The sequence below is a fragment of the Melanostigma gelatinosum genome (assembly GCF_949748355.1).
Source record: "Melanostigma gelatinosum genome assembly, chromosome: 6".
Taxonomy (NCBI): domain Eukaryota; kingdom Metazoa; phylum Chordata; class Actinopteri; order Perciformes; family Zoarcidae; genus Melanostigma; species Melanostigma gelatinosum.
Genome location: NC_136639.1, coordinates 11,870,188 through 11,888,494, shown reverse-complemented (window position 1 = coordinate 11,888,494; position 18,307 = coordinate 11,870,188). Strand labels below are relative to the sequence as shown.

General features: G+C 44.2%; 1 protein-coding gene across 1 annotated transcript; it reads right to left on the bottom strand.

Annotated features, from left to right (window-relative positions):
- Window positions 1-3,313: 3,313 nt before the first annotated feature.
- LOC306778105 (phosphatidylinositol transfer protein beta isoform-like) lies at window positions 3,314-18,140 on the bottom strand. Its single transcript, XM_079269489.1, has 11 exons — window positions 18,083-18,140; window positions 14,924-14,954; window positions 13,565-13,710; window positions 13,263-13,354; window positions 13,104-13,111; window positions 12,940-13,014; window positions 12,756-12,839; window positions 10,384-10,461; window positions 7,921-8,031; window positions 7,603-7,725; window positions 3,314-5,832 (listed from the first exon to the last, which is right to left on the bottom strand). Exons 1-11 carry the CDS (start codon window positions 18,100-18,102, stop codon window positions 5,785-5,787), a joined length of 816 nt encoding a protein of 271 aa, XP_079125615.1. The 5' UTR covers window positions 18,103-18,140; the 3' UTR covers window positions 3,314-5,784.
- Window positions 18,141-18,307: the final 167 nt, after the last annotated feature.

Below are 18,307 nucleotides of genomic sequence, written 5' to 3'. Positions count from 1 at the left end.
AGCAAGCATCTTTTTTTACTGCTTTTAAAGCACTCTCATCACTGGCTGCAATAACCAGGTCATCAACCCAGATCAGTAGGATCACCTTGTCATGTTCCGTTTCTCTCTCATAAACACAGTGATCGGCTGGATTCTGTACAAACATATTTTCACATAGATAGTCATGCAACATTATGTTCCAGTTTCTACCTGATTGTTTAAGCCCATATAGTGACTTCTTTAGTCTACACACCATCTTCCCATTTGTCTGAGATTTTACATCATAACCCTCTGGCTGTTCCATGTAAATCTCACAATCAATTGGTGCATGTAAGTAGGCGGTTTTAACATCCATCTGATGCAGGATCAGATCCTCCTGGGCAGCTTTCTGCATCAACACTCTCACACTAGTCAGGTCGGCAGTAGGAGAAAACGTTTCTCCATAATCTACACCCATCCGTTGACTGTATCCCTTGGCTACATAGCGGGCCTTGTACTTGTCAGATCCATCAACATTGGTTTTGAGAGTATACACCCATCTACCCCCCACTGCTTTCTTGCCCTCAGGTAAGGTGGTCAGAGTAAATGTGTTGTTATCCCTCAGTGCCTTCATCTCCTCATCCATTGCATCTATCCACTTACTTGAGTTGGATGAAGACACAGCATCTCTGAACGTCTGTGGTACATTACAAACCATCCTGTAGCAATAATCAATGTTGATCTGAGCCTGATCACTCTCTATCCCATAGAAGTCTGGCCTCCTCTCTCTAGCAGGGTATCTCCGTGGAGACTGGGATTCGGGCTTGACTCCACCTGTCTGTAGGCCTATCTGGCTTGGACCTGGCCTAGCTTCTGGGATGTCGTTCTGCTCGGGTTGGTCAGGGTCAGGTCTGGTTGCGTTAGACTGCACACCAGTGTCATCGTCGGACATGTCATCAGTCTGCTGTCCCTCAACACAGGACATGAACCTCACCAGTCGGTGCTTCATCACCTTCCTGCTGTCAGGGTAGTAGACCATATAGGCTGGACTGTTCTTGTCATAACCAACGAAGATGCCCTTGTCAGACCTTGACTCTAGCTTCTTCCTGTCCTGCCTGTAGGCGTAACATACAGTACCAAACTTCTGCATCCTGGAGACATTAGGTCTCCTTCCTGTCAGCATAAAGTAAGGTGTCTCTCTAGTGCGGTTGTTGAAACATCTATTCCTCACCACTGCTGCTGTCTGGACCGCATACGGCCATAGCTCCTTGGCTAACTGGCTCTCCAAGAGCATACATCTCGCCATGTCAAAAAGGGTTCTCCAGTTACGCTCAGCAGTGCCATTCTGGTGTGGTGAGTATGGTGCTGATCTTTCATGTCTGATTCTATTCCTACGCAGTAGAGCTTGGTAACCCTGCCCTGTGAACTCTGTACCATTGTCAGACCTGATACACTTCACTTTCCCATATGGGGCTGTGTCGGCTAGAAACCTCTCTGTGGCTTCTACAGTGTCCCTCTTGTACTTTAGATAGTACACAAACACTGCACTTGAATAGTCGTCAGTAAAGGAAAGTGCATACCTATACCCTTCCTTGGACTCTGGGTCAATGGGGCCTGACAAGTCAGTGTGAACCAGCTCTAAGGCTGATTTGGCCCTCACATCAGGCTTCCTGTTTCTGCTCTGAGTGAACTTGCCCTGAGTACACACTTCACATATCATGGGTTTGGACGCTTTACCCCTGATTGACATTCCATCCACAACATTCTCTAACTTCATGACATCATCAAAATTACAGTGCCCCAAAATCTCGTGCCACGTCTGAATATCATGACAGCTCATACATTGATCATCACAGTCATTGTTTACTGACACAGTAGGCAAATAGAACAGTCTGTTATGCTCATAAATGAGGAAGCGCGTACCGTCTCTATACTGCAAGACGTTTTCTCCTTCCTTGAAGATCACCGTTGCCCCACGATAAGTTGCAGCTCTCACGGAGAAGATGTCTTGGGGATACGAGGGGATGTACAGCGCCTGCTTCAGTGTGGTACTGAGGTGCCGCCCCCTGCTGTCGATCAGACACACCTCGGCGTCTCCTCTGCGCTCCGCGACCCCCGTGCAGCTTGTGCCATCGGCCAGCTCCACGCAGTGCGTCTCGGACTGGAATCGGTCATCGAAGTTCTTGAACTTCGCCAGGTCAGTGATGATATGCGCCGTCGCACCGGTGTCCACCATCAAGCCCTTTCTGGTGACACCGCTTCCTGGCTCGCTGGTCACCAGCTTGAACACGAAGGTGTTGTCATCCATCTCCTCGGACACTCCACGCGCGTTGTCCCGCTGCCACTGTCGCCATCCTCCTCGCCGTCCGGTACTCTCGCCCTGGCCGTACCACTGTTGACCACGCTGACAGTCTCTTACCTTGTGACCTCTCTGGCCACAACGGAAACACACAATGTCCCCGCTCTCGGTGCTGCGTGCACCTGCGCCTGCTGGGGCAGCCCTCCTTGGATGCGCCTGGGCCCTCATGACATTGTCGTCGGCCGCAGCTGTGCGCATACCTTCAGTGCTCTCATAACTGCGCAACTTAGTCTTGAACTCCGCAAAAGAGAGAGTCTCATAACTTTGAGTGATAAAAATGGAAAAAGGCTTAAATGAGTCTGGCAGCCCCTTCAAAATCATTGCAACCAATAGTCCATCGCTTAAAACCTCTCCAGCATTACGCAGCGCTGTGATCGAAATCTCAGCACGTATGACATAGTCAGTCACACTCTCACTACTCATCTTTTGCAAAGAAGTCAGTTCTGTATACAGGCATACAATGCGGGGCTTACCCTTGCCTGCATAATAGTCACGCAAAATCCTGAGCGCTCCACGCCCGTCATCCGCTGCCTCTCGCATGACCAGAGACAAACTTTTGTCATCAAGGAATTGGATCACTTCCGCGTACGCTTCCGCGTTCTTCGCCGCATCCTCAGCCAGTGCGTTTTCTTCTGCGCCATCGGCGGGCTGATTCAAAATGGTGTCCTTCAGTTTCTGCAACCGCAGATGTCCCAAAAACTTTGTCTCCCACAGTTCATAGTTCTTTTCGTCCCCATTAAAAACAAGACGAGACCAACGTGAACTCGTATGTCCGCTCATGGTGCTGGCACTCCAATCCGTGAGATACGCACACAAGCAAATGTCTCTCAGTGGCTACTCACGCCGGATATCTCTTTGCACAAACGTCTAACGCATCTGGGCCCATAACCTGTTCTGCAGAGCTTGACTAGAGATATACCGACTCAACACATTTAAACCTGGGAGAACAAACAATCTGCAGCCACTGGGTCAAGTTCTGAGAAAACACGTATTTTATTCTGCGCAGGTGCATCAGCTTAAATAGACAGTCACATGACACACTCACACCTGAAATGCATTGGCAATAATTGGGAGCACAATCAGTTGCTTCAATTAACACATAAATTAGGATAATACTGTACAGTTGCTTTGCAAGTACTTCCTCTCCCCTCCTATCATTGTATTGACTGTAAACCGTTGATTGAGGTTGTTCTCTTTAGCCACTGCCTTCTCTATTGGACAGACAGCAGGAATCATTTCGACACACTTCAAATCATTGATTACATCGAAGATCAAGTGTGTCGTACTTTTCGCTCTTTGAGACGTATGACTACAATCACAACGACCAACTGGCTGTCTCACATGCTGTGATGAAACGGGATATAATACAACCACTCCCCGTCATATTGACACTGGATTACCACAAGGATATGGTACGGTGTAAAGAAGTCAATTGATGAGCAACAATATATATATATATATAAAAAAAAAGCAATACACATTGTTGACCTGAGAAGATTTTCTTGTGAAGAAAACTGTTTCCTTCCCAATCTTTCTATGACCAGCCTACAAATGCTGAATTCTTGTAAACATGTCAGAAATCCATTCATTCTCTTTGGACAAGCCAATAAGCCATTACTGAGCCGTGAACACACTCCCTCATACCATTTACAGACAAAAACATTTGGATCGTTGAACGCAGATTATTTCATTACACGCGTCTTGAAAGGAACACGACTTCGAAAAACAAATCCCCAATTCCTGTTGCACAATTCAAGACATTGATACGTTAGAAACAAAGAACAAAACACAAACAAGGCTCAAATGAGGAAACCACTTGTACTGTAACACTAGTGATGACCAACACTGTAGGCGGGAGACACAAAGAGGCATTAACAGGGCAAATCAATCAAAAGGCAGGTCTGAGGCGAAGATGTAAATCTGCAGCCCTTTGCACCAACAGCAGTGTACAAGCTGTTCCGGCTGCTACTTACATATTTTTTGCTTGCTGAAGGAATTACACAGGCTGCGACACATATAGGGAGTCATATGCGATATAACAATAAGAAAATAAAGAGTCATCAAACAACTTTGCTCATAAAGCTCTTTCTGCCATGATTTACTCCCATCGTTCTAACCTTTAAGTGTCAAGGAAATTGCCAGTCGGAAACAAGGGAGGTAGCGAGCGCAATAGCTGACAGCAGAGGTACAATAGTTATAATAGGTCCAACGGTACGGGGATTAAGGCAAGAAGTGTGTGGTGCAGGTGTCCACCGGGCACTGGTGAGGCTTATAGAACTCTGTAAACACACCGAGACTGGAGCGGAACAGAAGAGGCCTTTTGGAACCAGTCTACCTCTGAGAACCAGATGAGTGAGACAGACCTCTAGGGTGGGCTGGGTGAGGTGGGGCGAGCAGTGCGCTGCAGTTTGGCTTGTGACAAGAGGCTCGAGGGGTGATGCACCATCTGTGGCTGTTTTTCAGTGTCTTTTCTTTCCTCTGGGGACTTCTGTTAGGAAGGTGAATGCTGTGTTGTATGTTATGTGTGAACGTCTTTAGAATGGGGTGTGTGTGTGGGAGGGGGAATCAGTGAGAGCTGTAAACACTTCCAAAGTAACATCCTTTAGCTGAACAAGCTTGCATGGATCTGCCCAGCGTGAGATTTTCAGACATCAGTCACCGCAAAGGCATCCACACCTGCGAGTGCATGTGTGAGAATTAATTAACACGTTCATCCTCGTGCGAGCGATGTATATGCGGCGCGTGTTCCTATTAAATCAGTATGAGAGTGAATACCTGTACGGGCATGATCGTCGGTGTTAATAAGATGCAGTGCTTTGGGGGAGGTGGGGTGAAGGATTACAATGGGCCAAGGCGCCAAGGGTGTTAGTGATCTGTAAATGGAGGCTGTGGCAGGAAGTAACATGAGTATGACAAACAGACAGACTCATGCTGGGGAATGCAAACCACTGTGCCACAATGTGTACAGTCAAGACCGAGGAGGAGGAGCCAAAGAGAGATCGGACAGGGCATCGTCTTCAGAGGAATGTTACGCAGGAAAAAGGAAAATCTAAATATGACAGGAGTAATATTTTGGTCCAAACACCTGCCACTGTGGAATCAAGTCAATGAATTTGCTTTTGTAAAAATGTATCTCTACTGCAAGAAGCTCCTCTTCATATCTCTCCAGCAGGCTCGGTCTTGTCAATAACAAGATGCTGATAGCCGGCCTCTCTCTGCCCAGGAGAGCAGAATGAACCAGTCTTATCAGCTAGGATCGTGTTGGTTTCTAGAAATAAATTCCTCAGTGAATAGAATGTCTACGATTGGCTGCAAGTCAGGGATCTGCTCTATTGATTGCAGATTGCAGGTAGCAGAGGCCCCCCCCCCCACCCACTACTCCAAAGCCTAAATCAGTTCTGGTAAAATAGCGGCACCAAAGGAGGCCTCTGAGCCGTCGTCGTGGGCGTTTAAAATCCTTTGCCTTTTCATTCGTCTGCAGAGGTGGTTCCTCGTACGGCTCCCGTTCTGCGAAGCTGTGGGCAAATAGACACCATATTAGATTTATGCAAGCTTAACAGGTGAGGGGCAGGTTTAGTGGACGCTTGCATTTCAGTGGATCCCTTCATGAGCGGTTGCTGGTTACTGCGCACAGGCTTGTGGACTAATTTTATTTCTTGCATCATAAACTATAAAAATAAAAAATAAAAAAATTCAACAAATGTCCTTTTGCAAAATGAAATATTTAGCCTTTGCTTAGAAATCTGCTCCAACAGCCCTCATCGAGTGCCATGATTGTCTTCTAGGCAGATAAAAGCATCACTTTCAAATGCTCCCACCCTGAGGCTGATGGCTTTGGAAAGTCAATTAGTGGTAGAATCTGATAGGCGAACACCTTAATGGAACGGTTCAAGCTAACGGTGACTCTAAACAGATCTGATGAAATGGTACGAGGATCCACCCACGGACTTCTTCATCCTTTTCCCGGTTCTTCTCAATCACGGCACAGACGCCTTCTCAACTGCAAAATTCCATTTGTATGTTAATGAGGGAAAAGGAGCCATCTTGAGACCCCCCCCCCCCACACACACCTTTTTTTTCCCCTTGTGCCTCCCCCTTCTATACCAACAGCACTCGACCAGTATACACTAAGAAGAAGGGCAGACATGACTGTTGGTGCATGGTCTCCACAGAGAGTTTCTCATTCACCCGGTACAGTCTCGTCAAGGACCCGAATGCAGCGTCTGCGTGTCGGCCTCCACATCCCTCTCTGATGGCATCCGCTTGTTTACTTACTCTCAGGGAAAATTAGAAACACATGCTGAATTGGGCGAGATGTGGAGGAGGTGGGGTGTTTATTGGTAGGCCAGGAATGTTTGAGCCCACTCTGGCTAGTCCATCCTCGAGTCCTCCTTGTACGGCCAGAGCGCCCAGGCTGATGTTTAGAGCAGTGCCGAGGGCAAACCAGTGGTACGGTTTTACACAGAATGAGATTCACAGAAACCTGTAATTTAAAGAGAGGATTGCTTTTCTCCTCTGTGGAGAGGCTCTAGTTTCCAAGTATTGGTCGTGAGCAGGTCTTGTGTATGTCTTTACCTGCTGGCCACCTCTTCAAAAAAAAAAAAAAATAGCATGGCTGAGAAAAGTCTGGCCAGATGTTAAAGCAATGCATACACAAGCATGTGCACATAAGCAACAGACACTCGTACAAACCAGGGTGGGATGTTTTCACTGGGTCAGCAAAAACGCAGACCGACCGAGCACATACGTCATGTTCATCCGCAATCTGGTGTTATTGATTCACTTATTCAGAGTGAGCTGTGGAGTTGCAAGTGGTGCACATTTAGACACAGTGGACAAAAATCCCTTTGACAACCCGGAAGAGTACAGAGTGAAAGCAGCAGCAGCGTGCAGCGACCGAAACCCCACAGCGAAAGCACCCGAGAGACTGACCAGCGAGAACTTACACAGCAACACTCAGACCTAAAGCTGGCCGGGCTACTTGTCTGCAGCCTTTGTACCGCGCACAGAGCCTTTCTTACGCATCTAGACAAGAATGAAATACAGTAAATAACATAATTGGGGATTAGGAAGCATGTTAGGGCACATAGGACTAGGTAACCTCGGAGAACCTTGTTTCTTTTACTTGTTAATTGGGCAAGCATCAGAAATGGAGGCCCGGAGACTGAACACTCTTGATATTGGGGCAGTTGTGCGCACAAAACCCATCACTGACCAATAATATGTACTTCATATGCACACGGTTTACTCTTAAATGGTGGGTCATTTTCTACTTCTGCCCTCACCTCTTCCAGCTCCCTCTGTGTCTCCGCCTCCATCCGCCTGATATCAACCATAGTCAGCTCCACCCACTTATCAATCCAACAAAAGAGCTGGCGGTGGAAGTTAGTGAAGAGCCTCTTCTCTTCCTGGGGGAGACAGTGGTAGTCTTGGGTTAGGGCTAGGTATTATACACACACACACACATTATTAATGAAGATCATATATCATCACCCAGAGCTGGTCTTGGTCAATCAGACAGTCAAGGGGCAAAGGACTGGGACCCAGAGCCTGAGCTAGATAACCGTCTGTGTGAAGTGTAACGGTGTAAACCGGTCACCGACCTTATGGATGATGTTCTCCACTCTGGTCTGCAGGCCCCACCACTTGAATTTGACTGTGACCAGTTTGTAGGCGCACATCCTCGGGCAGGCCGTCTTGTGAAGCAGCTCGTTCTGTTCGGAGAAGAAAAGCAAAAAGGACGACAAGACTTACAACCCATCACTTTCTAAAAAGTGCCGTATCAGAATAAATAAGTCAAAACTTAACGAGAGACTGATCCTGAAAACAGCAGAAGGCTGACAGAATATTATTTAAGACGAATCTTGGCTGCATTCAAAGCAAAAAAAAATAAAAACATTAATATGTAATGCTTTGGGTATGGAGCTTGCTGAAATAATTATCAATATGAAGATGTGCTGTGCAGAGATAAAAGTGCCCTAATCTACAACACACTTTCTAAATCCAGCCGCTGCTTGCACTCCCGTCTCCCTCTGAAGAAAAGAAGAAAAGGAGGCGGGGGGGTTGGGGTGGGGGTTGGGGGCAGAGCAAAGTGGATAAACTCCAGATGAAGGGACCATTTCTCTGCCTCCGCCCTGACAGCGACACCGTTCCCGACAGGCTTGCCTTTGTGGCCACGGAAGGCAGATTAAAGCAGTGCTCGCGCAGCGATAAGGGCGTCGCAAAGCTGGTTACATTATTAACACCTAGGACCTCCTCGCCCCCCCAGAACTCACTCTCACTCTCTCTCTCTCTCTCTGAGAACACCTGTTTAATTAATCACTTCATTCTGCCGCGGTATTCCAAGAGAAAATGCCACAGACCCGCCTCAATCACCATCATCCCACTGTCGTTTGATGCTGCGATCATGGAGGGGAAATGAGAAACATTTCTAAATTTGCAGTGGGTTTAGAAAAGTTGTCATCGCTAAAGGAGAACTTCACATGAAACGGATTCTACATCAAAACACTTACGGTGACATTTCTTCTCTCCCTCTCTGTGCCCTACTCAAAGGAGCAGAAGTTCTCAGAAATACAAAGGGTACCGATATGCAAGCATGTGTGCATGCAGAGATAGACAAGAGTTGTATTGCTCTGCGAAGCTGAGAGAAATTGTGCCTCTGTTGTCACATAACTGCTTTTTTTTTTTTCACCTTCTCAAAAACACTTTCCGTGTCCACAGCGGACGGGAAAGTGATCTAATTAAAAACACAAAATGAAAAGTTGTGCTTCTTTATTCAGACTTTTTAAAGCCGTTTGGCTGCCTTTGTTCTTGAAGCGGAGGAAAGTTTCCCATGGTGAACTTTGAGGACTCCGCTGCAGACTAGAACGCTCCAACAGTGAGCAGGACCGGTTTGTGAGGCTGCGGGGTACGAGAGGGTATAGAGGGGACCGCAGAATAACTCCCGCCGTGGATAAGCTTTGTCTTATTACTCTCCATCAAAAGTATAGCAGTCTTAATACAGGACGGCCGCTTGTCAAATTTACTATCAATGTCCACACACAGTACATTTCTGTCACACACAAAGTCTGGCAGACAGAGCTACAAGTAAAACCTTTATCCGACCTGGTGACTAGAAATATCCATTACATCCAATCAGAGCCGAGGAAGAGGTGGTTTGTCTTCATCAAACTGCAGCCTCACAGTCGACCCCAATCCGGCTCTGTGCACTCCTTTGCACAGAGCTATTTGGATTATTACAGGCGATAAACCATGAAAACACCAAATAACTCAATGTGTAGGTCTTCGCCCCCTTCATGTCAAATTTAGAAGTGATGTCATCAGTACGCAAATAGGTCTGCATTATTTTTAGCACATCTGGACACGGCACAAATTGATTGGATTGAGGTCTGGTCTCTGATTCTGTAACTCCAGGACGCGAAGATGTTTTTTTTGGGCTTGTTGTGTTGCCGGAACATAAATCTTCTTCTTCTCTTGCAGACTGCAACAGGTTTCCCTCAAGGGTTTCCCCGTCTTTTGCTGCATTCACTTTACCCTCTTACCATCAAGACCTGCTGCAGAGGAGTATCCCCACAGCATGATGCTGCCACTACCAAACTAAAGGCTCAATCTCTGTTTGCTCTCAAACCACTGAACTTACTTCCTCTGTATTTGAGAGGCTCCCACATACCTTCTGGCAACAGCAGCTAAAGTGTGTTTTGTTTTCAACACAGGGTTTTTTGTTTTCTTGTATGCATAGCGTCACCCATCCCGGCCATTGAACCCTGTAGCCTCTTCAGAGTTAGCGTCGGCCTCACTGTGGGGAGGACAGTCTGCGCTACACTGATTTACGAGGTCCCATCTTCTTTCTAATTTATTAAGACTGACAGCACTATATTTAGTGCTTTGGAAAATATGTACGAAATATGTGAACCCACAGTTGCAGACCCGGTTCTTGCGTGAATGACAGTGACCAGGTGTAGACCTTTCAAAGAAAAACGTGGGTTTAGTCTTTGTTTCGTCTCCTGTGACATTGATTGCCACTTGTGTGTGAATCTGATAATTTCCACAGCTCACAAGCGCGTTACCTTCCAGGCGGGCCTAAGGGGTCCTCTGCCAGTCTTAGTCGACTTGAACGTGGCCGGGTCCTCATCTAGCTTGTAGTCCTACAGTAAGAGAAATGTATATAATTAATACAACACACAGCACATTATATTTAGCCGACACACTGTTCCACAAGCTGAGGTAATCGGACTGAATACTGCTACACCATGAACTGTGCAGTAATTAAGTGTTCTGTTCTTTTTTGGCAAATAAAGTTCAGAAATCGACAACTTTTGTCACATTTTGAAGTATTTAAGCATGCTAAGATATGTACATCATTTGTATCATAATACTCTAAATTAAAGCACGAATCAAAAGAAAGTTTTCTTCCACTACGGCATTCAGCAGGTTACAGAATTTGTGGCATGTTTGTCCCCTGCTGTTCACGCACTGTGCTCTAAGGTGAGCAGCACAGCAGTCACTGCCACCGAAAGGCCAAAGAGGACTGCACTCATTCTCCAAAAGCTGCCAGCCCCCGGAGATAATGTCACGCCGCAAGACCGGAGCACAGCTCAGCCGTAAGCGGCTCGGCGATAAACCACCGTCGATGGGGCATTGATGCCACCAGCGACTGTTTAATTGGGGCGACCCTGGTGCCGGTTCATATACATGAACGTATATGCTTGCACCTACCTGCATTAATTCCCATCTCACAGGAGAATCTAAAAGATTTTTAAGCCTGCAGAAAAACACTGAGCGCATATGCTAAGCACATGACAAAGTTGACTTCATAAAAAAGGCAAAAGAAACACCAATAAATGAAATAGCTTTCATATTATCAACAGCTCAAGGGCCCAGCAATTTTAAATAAATCATGATGCGCCTGCAGCTAAAAGCTACTTTTCAGGGCTATTGGCCAACAGGAGGGTGCCAAACATGTGGAAAGAGATACAAACCCATACACACAATAATTTGGCTGTTCTAATGCTGAGAGCTCCATCACTACAACAATACACTCCGCTGCACTAATGAGGTCTGTGAATCGATATGCCGTGGTAGACGAAAAGGAGCTACTCCACAAGTAAAAACAGTGTGCGAATGTGTTTGCGTCGTGTGTGTATTTCTCTCGTTCCGGGATACGAAGCACCGTTGAGCCTTAATTACACTAACAAACTCATCTGTGCTGGCGGTACGCCCCGGGCCCTGCAGCCATGCCCGAGGCTGAGGGCTGATAGGGTCCTCAGACACAACACACTCCTCCAGCAAGGCAAACACCTCCGCCTCGTTAACTACCCACCACAAACAAACACACACACACACTCACAGAAACCACCGCTGCTCAGCCAAATAGCCTCACATAGACACACACACACGGTGAAATGAGGCAATGTGATGTCAAATAACAGCAATAATGTGTAACATCTTCAAATACGATTTCAGAGTATCATTAACTCATGTTTACATTCTGAAATATTATTGAGGCAAGCTTAGGATGATCAAATGGTGTGTGTGGAGTTTTGATATGCTTCAAGAAGATTTCAAGGCTTGAAAACATAATGAAGTGATTAAATCAATCTACTCCGACCGTCTAATGGCATTTTCTGCTGCCAGTTCTGACCAGCCACGGTCATTGACAGGTATGCGTTTCATGGTATTTCACCTTCTGGTAATTCATTTTACAAAAACACCTTTCCAGCCTTGGCTCCACTACAACAGTTCCACTGGATACAGCAAATACCTGGAGGTACATCAGCACTGTTCAATGAGTGGGATCAAACCCTAAATACATATTATTTGGCATCGCCATAGCAAGTTAATAGAGTAGAAAAGTAGTAAAAAGAAGAATTAATAAGTCAATGAACACTATATCATTCAACAACAATTTAAATAAATAAAGTAGTAATCTATCAAATAAAAATATCAAACGTTTGTAGATTCCAGCTCCTCCAATGTGATGATTTACAGACGTTTGCATTTTAAATAAAATGTTTTTAAAAATGTTGTTCCGATAAGAATTAGCAATTGGATGACGCTGCTCTTGGCTCTGGGGATTTGCAAAATGCTTTTGTATTTTGTTTTCTGACATATAGACTTTGAAAAAAACAAATATACCGTAATGCTGATCTGTAGAGTACATACAATTGTAGATGCGACAATACTTCTATTTATCAGCAATTCTGTCCCTATTTATTTGATTCTCCAAAATTAATCAACACAGAAATTAAGAAGTTCCTGTGTCACCAAAGAAAATCTGACAAGACTCCTGCTCATCAGAAAGAAGTGAATAAGGCCCGTTTGAACATTCCTGATGTAAAGGGAATAGGGTTTGGCAGAGAGCTCGGTAATGATGAAGCGTGTCCACATGAAGGCAGGAAACTGCATCTTATCTTACAATGGAAGAAGAGTTTCTACTTACAGCAAAGGACACTACACTTATGTCTGCAATGTCGATGGGCACAACAGTTACAGTCTGCCACGTGGCGGCGTCTAGTTTGTGCACCTGAACAACGACAAAGAAAAATAATGTTAAGAAGAGCACACAAACTTAAAATCTGATGTTGAAGATGGATGCATGCTGGGTAAGATGCAGAGGTACTGACATTTTCTATTGTTCCAAGGTCTGGTTTGTGCCACGTCTCAATCTTAATGAAGAAGTCGTCTTTCATATACTCATTCTGGAGGGAAGAGTCGGGATATTACAGAACTGAACGTACAGAAAGTAAATTGAATAAGCGAACAAAACAAGCCATTTAAGACTTCCTACCGTCACAACTGTATCAAGGTTAGCCATAAGGAGAGAAAGAGAGGAAAAAATAACCATTACGTGTAGAAGGAATAAACATTTTAAATTCACATGATGCAAAGTGTATTCAACAATGGAGAGGACAAAGGGTTTCAGGGTAAAGGGATATGGGGGACTCACTGGTTCTGCAGTAGGGGTAAGCGTTCCAGGCTTTCTCATGGAACACCAGGGAGCCTTCAGGAGCAAACAGTTTGAGAAACGGTGGGACTTTACTGTAGGGCAGGTAAAGCGGAAGGGAACAAGTAGGGAGAGAGAAGACATATTGACATGTCTATGGAATATGAACTACAAAGTAAGACCAGAGGTAAGACAATGCTGCCACTAACTGGAAACACGGCGCCATTACACTTTAAGACGGTAATTATGGGATTGATTCATCTAATTGGAAAAGGTAAAAATTGAATTTAAAAAAAGACGCATACCTCTTTATGTGGTAGATTTTGTGTGTGTACTGTCCTTTCTCGCCGTCTTCCTCATAGGGCTCATTCTTCAGTACTTCGATGCCCTCACCACCGCCTGTCTCATTTTTACTTGCTTCAGCCACTGAGAACAGCTGTCCCACTTGATACTGGAATACAAAAACACACCAGTCACTTACAGTACACCCAGAAAGTAGACTAAAGCTGAAGCCTTGCTGATGGGTCAACCATTTTTTGCATGAGACCCCTTAAAATGAAGCAACGACTACCACATCATGGACTGATACTCTGGACATGACATGTGAGCAGTTCAGACAAAAAAAAAAGTTTCCTTTTCAGACTGTTTCATTAGCCGTTAGCAGCATTGTACAATAGAAAAAGCTAAAATAATTTTGTACAACAGAAATATTTGTCCTTGTTCTTTCCAATATCGTGTGATGCCCCAAAAGCCCTGTGTGATGCGTTTATGTTGTGAATCTAGACACGTGGTATGGAAGCTAGGCTCCTTTTTTCAATTATATGAGATCTAAATACAATGAAGAGCAGACATCATTGTGACAGTCTTTTGTATTTCAAACTGTATAACTACATTCTGCAGGGCATGTTAACTAGTGCTGCATGGTGTGATGTTTGAAGAAGGGTGCGTGTTTGATTATATTTCAACTACCAGAGCTCTTATTAGTATTTCTCCACTATAAAGAAAACACTGAACCAATTAATGGACTGAGATTCAGAAAGCATCAGTAATTGCCGAGAGGTTTTGATCATGTAAGGGTTTGATTATGTAAGGCAGCAGGGTGAGTCTGGGATTCATGACATAAACCAAAAGGGAAACTTTGCTCTTCATAAGAACTACGAGTGATGCTATTGTGGAGACCGTGTTGTCTTAACCTGCAACCAGAAGCCAAACACTGGAAATGATAAGATCGTAGTACATTCATCAATAACTGCAGAAACTCATCTGTTTTCTAGGAAAGGTGCATTACAAAGACTTCTTGTAATTGCTATAAGCCTACACTCTGTCATCCACTTTAAGCCCAAATAAGGGATAATCAGGTTCTGCTGCATGTGACACGAACGGATTAATTGCAAGTGTAAAATATATGTGTTGTGAAACTGAAATACTGAATGTATATTAAAGATTTCTTTAATCAAAAGGGAATGTCAACCAGTTTTAATGCATACATGGCTCCCTTCACTGCACTTGAGTTTATAGTTTGTCGTCATTTATAATGAGAAGTGAAAAGTACAAGAAATTAAGTAGAACCCAGACATTCTAACATAGAATTTAAAAAAAAGTAATTTATAACGTCTCATATAACATGTCAATGGAATAATACGGCACACAGACGGATTACTCACCTCCTCAACACTACAGGGTAAAACCACACGGCTGCAAGAGAGAGAGAGAGAGAGAAGTGTGGTAACATTCACACAACATGTTCTTAAAGACAGCGCTCAATAAGCACTATGTTACTTTAAACTAAACAAGTATGTTACTATCACAAACAGCATAACACTCAAGGAAGGTACAGAAAAACATCATTCAATGTACTTAAATTGGACTGTGGTCCTAAAAGGATAAAACACAAAATAAACTACAGTAGAAGATGCAGTGATGCCATAAACACGCATATGAAACAAACTTCAACAATACACAGAAACCTTGTTACTACAGAACAGGAAGCCAGTTGTGGTCACTCCCCTGAGGTAAAAACACCACTGCCCATATTCAACACACTGCTGACATCAGCAAGATGATAGAACCCATCACTAGACCAGAGTGGAATAATAAAAACTACAATGAAAATGGAAGCAGAGGAACATGTACGCAGTGAGCGATTTTGGGCCAAAACATTGCTTAAAAACTACAAAAGTGCTGCACAGACCAGTAACGATAGGTACAGCTGTTTTAAAAAGAAAAAAACAACTATCTGAATCTTTATTCGACAAGATATCCAAACGTTAAAGACAATATTTACTTTTTGCATAGTTAAGTAAACTGCAAGCCTACTCTACTTGTCCCAACAGACATTTTGCAGGGTGTGGTATGCCCCAAACAATTGCACCATTTACCCTTATGAAAATGAAGCTTCAGTGAATGACTACAAACCACACAGTGCAAGAGAAAAAAAGTAGGCGGAAGTTCTTTCAAAGCATAAATCAGAAGCAAGGGCTGTATTCTACGCTGACATGATGCGTTTAATCTGGCATAAACCATAGACTGTATACAAGAAGTGGTGGTAGTCATCGTGACATCACCATTTGGTTCGTGGACTGCCGTTATGAAGCCTCGAGTTTGGGTTTGCCATCTTGGAATACGGCTGTCGCCATCTTGGTTATTTTGCAACCACCGATGAAGGGAAGTAACCCTATCTGGAATGCGGAGAGTGATGTAGTGACGGTAGCGACCTGTCAATCACAGTAAGCCCGCCCTAAAGCATACCATGCTTTATGGTCTATTTGACTCTAAATGGACCATAATTGAATAAATGGACATCATGCTGTATTGAAGAAGACTTGAAACTAGCGATCGAGAGCACAAACTCATGTTTACTGAGATAATAAACCAAGTGAGAAGTAGGGTAATTTTCTCACAGACTTCCATACAATCGGACTTCTTTTTACAACCAGAGTCGCCGCCCTGTAATGGTCAATAGAGAGAATGCAAGTTAGAAGACACTTCCGCATCACGCGGCAGAACTAGAGGTCGATGCCTGGAGTAAACACATGCATTTTTGTTTTGTTGTTTCTGACTGCACTTCTTCGTGTGGTCTTTTGATGAGCTGTGGCAACCCATGCCATAGAGATTCAGCATTTTAGTCCAGAATTAACACTTCTATATTAACTTGCGTTGAAATTAGTTTAATCTTCACAATTACACCCAGTGACCGATGCTGTTTTATCTTTGCAAGGTGCTGCAAAAAGGCCACGGCTAACTCTAAAGCACAGCTTAGTGATGCGTGACGGTCACTTTGGAGACAATCAAGGGCACATCATGATACTCAAGATGTCAAAATTAACTGGACAGGGGCATAGTAGGTAAGGACTGGGTTTTGAAGAAAATTTCACAAAGTAACAAAAAACAAAAAATACTTTTCACTTGCCAGCCACAAAAGCTTGATTGGGTTCAATCTGATAGCAGAGTGGTAGAAAAGTCACCTTCACAGATATTATCTATTTAGATGTTATTTTGTATGAAGGGTTTGAAAAAAGGCATGTTTTGTATAATGAGAACAAAACGCTGTACAATGGTGCGACCAGACTGACAAGTGAAAAGGTAGAAAGAGACAAAGATACCTCTGAGCAGTCGAATAAGAGCAGAAGAAATTACAAGTCACTGGTAAAAGAAACTCAAAGCATAGAATCAGAATATATGCAGATCGAACTAGGAAAAAGGTTTTTGTTTCAGTGTCAAGCGCACAATAATGCCCATAAGAAGCAAAGCTATTCCTAAAAACTTCCCAAAGAGAATGTTGGTCTAAGGTTAGCAATGTTGGAACTGGATCACAGAATATCAGCTGAACATACTATGTACCGACAAAACTGGCAAATAATGGTTCAAATATAATCACCGAGTGACTGCAGAGCTTTGCTGAAATACAATAAAGTTTTAGATGAACAAATCCATTTGTCTATTACAGTCTAGCGTTCGTTGTGATTTGGTAGATTGCTGTCACGTTCCTGTGCTACAGGTCTTCCTGCCTTGATCTGCGACCAACTCGTTTACCGATGGAGGCGAAGTTAAAAACGAGCACCTTAACATGTCTCAATCCAGCAGGCAAACATTTTACAAAAGTGTGACTTAAGTCATGACCGACTGCTGTGGTTTGAAGTATTCTTCTAGCTGACAATAGCTAATGTCAACACGAGCGTCTGATGATCCAACTTGTTAACTCACAGAGCTAACAGCTAGCTAGCGTTACCTGAACACTACTACCGCTAGCAGGCTAACGTCAGTAGATGGAAATAGTCTGGTTTGACAAGAGAGGGCGAAAAAACAGTGAATCCGCCATTAATCAAAGTCTCTAATCTTGGGTAAGATTAGTTGGCTTCGCCACGAGTGTATGTAAGAGAACATTAGCAGCGCTAAGTAGTTCACAGCCATTAACGTTAACGTTAGCTAGCATTAGCAAACCGTGAGTCTCGGCTCAAGTTAAATAAAGTTGTAAAGCTTGAAAGTACACACGCCGGTACTCTTATCCTTTAAAAACGCATAACACAAACCACAGACTGAATTGTTTTGAAGCTAGCAAACGTGACTTAACGTGAACACATTAAGACTAGCCAAGATTAACAGCAGCTGTCACACAGTGCCGTACCGCTGTCAACGCCGGTAACGTAGGCCAGAGCAGCTCTTGAGTAATTCCCACCCTTCCCTCGTGTGTCTGACACAGACACTGAGACAAGATGGAAAAGTTTTCATTAGTGACAAACACCAAAAAAAAAAAAAAATCTGTCGTGCCTATCGGAAGTCGTTACTACACGATGTTGTTTCAACATGTTCAAGTTAAAACTTACTACTCCTTGATGAGGGTCATCGCTGCTTGTTCCTCGAGATACGACCTTTACTGCCCAGGAGCGGACGCTGATTGCTACTGACGTCACGAGCTACTAAGAGCCGTGTCGGTCCCTCCCTCGTGAGCGGTGATTTGCAGGAGGAGGCATGAGACGGGCATGCTAATTCCTATTAACCAATAGAATCTCTTCCTGGTGGCTTTAAACCCGCCTATTGCACATCTGGGT